This window comes from Halyomorpha halys, unplaced genomic scaffold (assembly GCF_000696795.3).
Source record: "Halyomorpha halys isolate HHAL.00 unplaced genomic scaffold, Hhal_1.1 Scaffold7821.1, whole genome shotgun sequence".
In the NCBI taxonomy this organism is placed as follows: domain Eukaryota; kingdom Metazoa; phylum Arthropoda; class Insecta; order Hemiptera; family Pentatomidae; genus Halyomorpha; species Halyomorpha halys.
The window spans coordinates 3,909-11,160 of NW_027111248.1; the positions used below are offsets into that span (position 1 = coordinate 3,909).

Below are 7,252 nucleotides of genomic sequence, written 5' to 3' on the forward strand. Positions count from 1 at the left end.
AAAATAGCTTTAAGTTGTTCATTTCGACTACCAGCTAATTTAATGAAAATATTCAGCTACCGCAATATATTTACTGCTATTTACTGCTACCAATTAATTAGTGATAGCTATCAGTTAATAACTAAATTCGTTCCGTTTTTTATCTCTAACTAATTAGTTATTAGCTTGTAACCTCAGTTAACTAAATATTACCTAACTAATGCCTAACTCTGAGTATGACAAAGTACATAGATTATGACTACTAATGAAATTAATACCAGGTGAATGTCTGGGTAAAAATGGTGAACAAGTGGGGGTTACGTCCCATCGTACGGCGGACTGATTGACCTATCTGTAATATATTTTTGAATTTCAGGAATCTTGAAATTCAAAACCAAAAATCATCAGTGGGGTTAAAATTTATATTCTAGAATGATTACAAAGTGCCATTATTGAAAATCATTAACTAATATTCCATATGATTTTTTTAGAATTTTTATTGTAAAATAGTGCGTTACTGAGGCATTGCAATATTTAAATGTATATAATTTTTGTAACAGTGTTACATATTGATATGGGATTATTTTATTGGTGAAAAATAGATTTGAGTTTGATTTTAAGGTTAAAGTAAAGACATGAAGAAAAGTAAAGACATGAAGAAAAGTAAAGACAAGAAGAAAAGTAAAGAACGTCGTGATTTACGAGAAAGTTTATGCGAGAGGAGTAGAGATCTTGTAAGATTTTATATTAATGCCCTTATACTTTATTTTAATAGGAAATCCTCGATTACATAAATGCATTTTTTCAACAGTTTTTTTGTCCTTTAAATAGTTATTAAAAGTATAATATGTTAAACTTTTGTTAATTTTAGGGTAAACGCATGGAAGTTTCCCCCTTAGCTAAAATTAGATCTTTAATAAGAAAACTCAATGAGAAAAAAAATTGGTTGGGGGATGTTTTAATGGAACTAAGTGATGGGAAAGGCAGTACTTCAGAGCAATTAATAGATCTTGAAGAGCATTTGTTAAATATCGATGTAAGTGTCAATACTTAGTTTTTCTGGAATCATACAAATCTTTTAAATCTATCCTAACAATCTTCATATAGTCGTTCTGCTTTAGGAAAAGTTAATGCTCATGATTCGGACTAGTTCAAGGAAAGAATCTGATTTGAAGAAGCTAGCTCGAAAGTTGTCGTATATGGAACCCTTTCACCAATATTCAAGAGTAAGTTAAATAATGCAGTGTAATTTAATATTATAATACATTACGACATGACTCCGTTGACCACTGTGAAATTCGCATCTCTAAGATTTAGTTACTTAACTTAAATATTCATTTAGTTTTGTCATTTTTTAAGTATTAAGGATTTTTTGAAGGGTTTTGGACTGTAGGATTCGGGAGTAATTTGATGGTTTAGTGAAGCCCCAATGCTCAACTCCGTATGTCCAGATTGGCCTTATAATAATCACGTAGAGCAGCCTTTTGTAATGGATTGGCAGTTTAGACCGTTTGTCTAGTAAATGTTGTAATAATGGGAATCGAAGAGCAGTCTTTTCAGTCTTCTATGAGGATTTCAAGTCAGTCGTAGTCCTAAGTATTGGGTCTGTTCGATAGGAATAAGTGGTGTATTTCAGATTTATAAATACAAATTTGAAATTTCACCAGAAGATTGAGATAAAGGAATTTCAAAAGGTGTGGGACATACAAGAAAAAATATTCTAAAGGAGTAGTTCTATGTGATGAAGTATAAATATTGATTGGTTGGTTTTAGTGTTCAAGGAGTGGACATAGGGACGTAAGTTAACGAATTCAGTACTATAGGAATATTTATTATTTTTGAAGGAATGGAATAGGAAAAAACAAAACATTGCAGTTAGAAAGGAGGTAAACGCTACTGAACTAACATGCGTCTAAGAACCCCTGAAATGGATCTTCTAAACAAATTCTAAATAAATTCATTAGACGCTTTAATTTTCCTTAAAGTTCATCAATGAGTTCGCCATAAACCGTAATCAAAATGAGGGAAAATAAGAGAGGAGACAAGTAACTGATTGGTGGAATCTTGGGAACTGTTTAAGGATCGTAATCAAGGGGCCGAACCCATGATCAAAACGAGGGAGGGGTGTAAGCCATAGTCAATCAGGTTGTGACAAGGCGAATGAAACCAAAACTGTTAAAGTTATAAATAATTATGTTAGTGCTGTATTAGTTATTACAATTGCTAGAAAAAAAATTATTAATTCTTTCCACTTCTAGTGGAGGTGAGGACAGCTGGCCCATCCTGTCCCCCTCCGGGTACGCCCATGATTGTAATACAGGACTCGGATTAACCCAGGATAGGCTGGTTGAAGATGACCCCGAGGTTTTTAACACAATTATAAAGTAGAATAGGATTTTTGTTGAGAAAAGTAAAGAATCATTGGGAAGATAATGTAAGAAGGGTTCGCCAGTTTTCTAGAACTTGTGACTAATTCTACTAATATCATCCTACAGTTTTTGAGATGACTCGATGAGGTAGGGAGAATGGGACACTGATAAATTTGAAAGACCAACCGCATTGAGATAGTAACGTGCGTATTGGGTAGAACCGGGTAAATCATTTCTTTACATAGAAAAATGAGTTGGTAATAGTGATGAACACTAAGCGAGAGAAAGAGAGGAAATTATGGAAGTTTATTATGGATAACTACTTTCTCTGAGCGATGAAATATGAATGAATAAAATCGTTTTAATGAGCTGTTGGATAAGGAAATTTATGGATTTCAGATAGAAGAATCTCAAGATTAACAAAATAAAAAAGGATTAAGATAGTAGTTTCCTGTTGATCCATAGAATAATGTATCTTTCAGTTGATTAAAAACTAGGCAGATTAAATTATATAGGAAGGACGAAATCCTGAACTGAAATGGATTTAGAAGAGCGTAAGGTTTAAGGTATGAGGAAAGTAGGTTTAGGTCTTATCTTTCGAAAGGCTTGAATAAATTTGAAAGGATAGAAATGGGTCTTAAGTCTGAAACTTTTGAAGAAGAAGGAAATTATTTTGAGGACGAGGAAGTTCCGAGGGAGACATTATATAAGGTAAATGCTGTTATTTTTAAATGTAATTCTGTTTTCAGAATGGAACGATCCCATCTAGATGTCCATAGGCAGAGCAGAGCATAGCGCTCATCTCTGAGATTGGCATTCTATATTTTACAGTGGAAAACTAACAAGACGTTTCTCTAAATTTTGTTTAACATTATTACCTTAAACATGAACGCACTGGATGAGTTTAGTCACGCTGATTTGACACCACTGAAATTTTTGGTATGTGGTAACATCACTCAACAATTTTATGTAGGCTCGGTCAATAACCTAATTATTTATGAACAAGGTTAATTGAAACTTGTGAAATAATTAAAAATATCCATTGCTGCTTGACTACTGCTGCTGGGTAAGAAATGTGCCGAGCCTGCCTACATGTCTTGATTAACCTGAATCACTTTGAACAATATTTAATATTAATAAAGTAGTTGGAACACATATCAATTAATTTCTTATAACCTACATAATTCATAATAATGCAAATCTTTAGACGCAAATAACTCCCAAAGTATTAACGGATATACCTCTGGTGAAAATGTTTTCCTATTTTTGATACCCTTTATTCATACATTCGGGTTGGACAACACTGAAACATCCCTGTATTCTTTTTCTAGTTAACTAAGGCGGGGAAATAAGATCTTAGCGAAGCAGTTCTGCTGCTTCAGAACTTTTAAATTATCCAATAAGGAGAAAATGAATAATAATTTTAAATATACCCATGAACATCCCACTCCACTATCCAGCAATGCAATCGTGTGGTTGATGTTGTCTCGTCTTCATTGGAGCACGGAATGTATTGCTCGGGAGTCTTTCTTGATGTAGAACAGGCTTTTGATCGAGTCTGGCGCCCAGGACTACTGCTATATAAGATCCGTAAATTCCTAACCCCTACATAAATTCCTCATTATCCGTTCTTATATCTCCGACAGATTATTTCAAATAAATCATAACAGCACTTATTCATCTATATTCCGTCAGTCTGCTGGTGTATCTCAGGGTAGTATCCTTGATCCTACCCTTTATACAGTTTTCACAACTGACATCCCAACCCACCCTAACACTATCCTCACCATGTATGTCGGATGACACATGTATATTGTCAGTGAACAATGATCCTTACATTGTATCCCAAACCCTCCAATCCCACATCACCACCCTTGAAGAATCGTGCCAAAACTGGAGGATTAAAATAAATCCCACCAAATCACATTTACCCTTTGTCGTAAATCCACGACTTCTTGCCCTACAGTATCCTTTATTAATACTGTTCTTCTTCCTGTCGAACAGATCCGTTACTTAGTTAACATCTGAACAAACGACAGACATGGAATACTCATACGAGACTAAAAAGACAAGAAACTGCTCGTAGATTCCGACTATTACAACATTTACTAAACAGACGGTCTAAATTGCCAATCCATTACAAAAGACTGAACTACATGACTATTATAAGGCCTACTAGACATACGGAGTTGAGTTTTAGGGCTCCATTAAACCTTCAAATTCCTCTCGAATCCAATCCTTACAGTCCAAAATACTTCGTAAAATCCTTAATTCTACTTACTTTGTCACAAATGAAGTCATCCATTAGGACTTCTATGTTCCATATGTTGCCGATTTGGCCAGACCCAGATACCAATCCTTCCATGATAAACTTCTCAACCACCCAAAACCACTTGTTCCTAACCTGGCTTCTCCTTCATTACCTAATAATCCTCCTAGGCGTCTGAAAAGAAGATGGCCGCGAGATCTTCTCCTCTAGAAATGTTATTGGAGTTCTATCAGTGGGTAGATTCTTCACATGTTTTTATCATGTCTTTTTTAACTAAACTGGAAACTAAACTGTCTAAAAGAGAAATAAGAAGTGAATTAGTAAGTGCATTACTGTGAAAAAGAAAAGTAATTGTGTCTTACCTTTTACTACCTTTGGTATTTTAAGGTTATCAGTTATGTTTAATGTTATTTATGAGCTATCCATTCTAAAAAGGAGCTATTTTAAGTACAGAGGTGTGGGGCCTCCTCGTGTTGTATCGTTGTCATGTCACTATGTCACCTACAGCGAATTTACTTGTATATATTTGTATACAGTTGTAAATAACAATAAATAAATTATTAAAAAAGAAAACAATATATAAATTATTAAAAATATACTCATATTAGCGAGTATATATCTGATAATTTGTTTATTGTATTCAGCTATGGTAAGAAAAGTCGTTTGGGTAATAACCGAATAATTTTTCTAAGCAGGTTCCTAGTTTCAAACTATTGAATTTTTTACCGAACCTTTGAATTCAACCACGATATAAACATTAATTCCTTTTAAAATTTATATTGAGTAATAATTGTTTAACATAACATCATCAAAACTAGTTAATTTTTTTCAATTATTAATGTAACCCTAAATTTTTTCAGTCAGTAATTAAAAAATTGGTGAAAAATAGCAATATTATTGGCTTCGAAGCGGGAAGGGTCTTGTATGATGAAGGAGATGAGCCTCTGGGTGCTTATTTTATATTGAGTGGTGAAGTTCAAGTCGGTCCAGATGAAAGGATTCATCCTGTTCAGAGGCTGTTGGAAACAATAAACAGAGGTGAACTTCACGAATGTGTGCAGGAGTTGAAGAAAGAAGTTCATGGACGTGGTATCTTGATAGGCATGAATGAAATTTTCTTCGGTGAAGCAAGACCTTGTCGGACTATTGTAACGAGTCAGTATTCAGATTATACTTTACCCATTCAGTTGTTGAACAATTATAAATTTGATAACATATTATATAATATAATAAAATAATATGAACTTTCTATTTACAATTTTTAGAAAACGTACTACTCATTCACTTCCAACGAAAAGATGTGATGAGGACATTTTTACCGATGATCAATCAGTGGCACAATACTTTCCAATATTTGACAGAATTTGAAATATTTAATTATTTCGAATTCGAAGCCACTAGAGAACTGAGCACAATTGGAAAGGTTAAAAAGTACCAAGCTTGTTCATTAATTGACGGTAAGTTGTGGTTAATGTCTTTACTTTTTTTTGTATTCTATGCGTTACTTTTATTTACAATTCATCTAATTAATATATAAAGTTAATCATTAAAAAAAATCAGCTCATGTTTTATATTGAGTGGTGAAGTTCAAGTCGGTCCAGATGAAAGGATTCATCATGTTCAGAGGCTGTTGGAAACAATAAACAGAGGTGAACTTCACGAATATGTGCAGGAGTTGAAGAAAGAAGTTCATGGACGTGGTATCTTGATAGGCATGAATGAAGTTTTGTTCGGTGAAGCAAGATCATAATCTGTGAACTGTTATCGTTTATTTTTTTTAATTATGTCGTAGAATATTTAGTATTGAAAAGATTTAGAAAATGCAAAGATAGGAACAGTATTATAATTTAAATCAATGAAATGATTTTCCCAACATGCTGGAAAATTTAATAATGGGCCCTTAACAGCCGTATAGACCATGAGAAAAAAATAAGTTGACGTTGTTTTAATTGATTTTTTAGAGATTTTAAAGAACTGGCAGTAATAAGCATATGTAGTACGAACTTACTTTGTCTCTAAAATAAAACTCAGTTACTGATAGATACATCAACAATGGTTTAGATTAGCTGGACTGATTACTTTCTGTTAGTTTCACATTATAAACAATAATGTAAGAAGGGGAACCAGGAAATTTGCATTGCCTAGTGGCCTAATCCGGCCCTAGTTCCCACCGAGCTAATTCCTACAGCACTCAGAGGAGTATTTTGGCAACATAAAGATCAAATTGAATTTTCATTTTGGAATTAACTAATTTAGACCACTTTCTGTTTGTAAATACAAAACATTATTATAAACATATTATGATTTTTAATTAAAGACATGATAATGGAGTAGAATTATATTATACTCAGGAAATGGATTAGTTTGTACGATCAGGGCGCATTGTAAAAGGCAAATTTGTTAGTCCATAAATACAAATATTCAAACTACAAAGTTTAAGCTGATAATGATGGAGAGTGATTTTATTGTAGTTAAAAAGTAGAAGTTAACATTGTACAAGAAATTGTACTAGGTAAATACTATAAGACTGGTAGTAGTAATTTATGCTTTATTATGAATCATGGCTCAGAAGACAATTTATCAATGTTTTTATGAGTCAATACACATAAACCATTAAGATATATATATGTTAAGT

General features: G+C 33.1%; 1 protein-coding gene across 2 annotated transcripts; it reads left to right on the top strand.

Annotated features, from left to right (window-relative positions):
• Positions 1–460: 460 nt before the first annotated feature.
• On the top strand, positions 461–6,074 carry LOC106692045 (uncharacterized; the record flags this gene model as incomplete). Of its 2 annotated transcripts, XM_014437952.2 has the most annotated exon segments (5): positions 461–713; positions 851–1,015; positions 1,101–1,205; positions 5,478–5,772; positions 5,883–6,074. In XM_014437952.2, coding segments are annotated over 5 exon segments (856 nt in total), but the record flags the coding sequence as incomplete, so codon positions are not given.
• Positions 6,075–7,252: the final 1,178 nt, after the last annotated feature.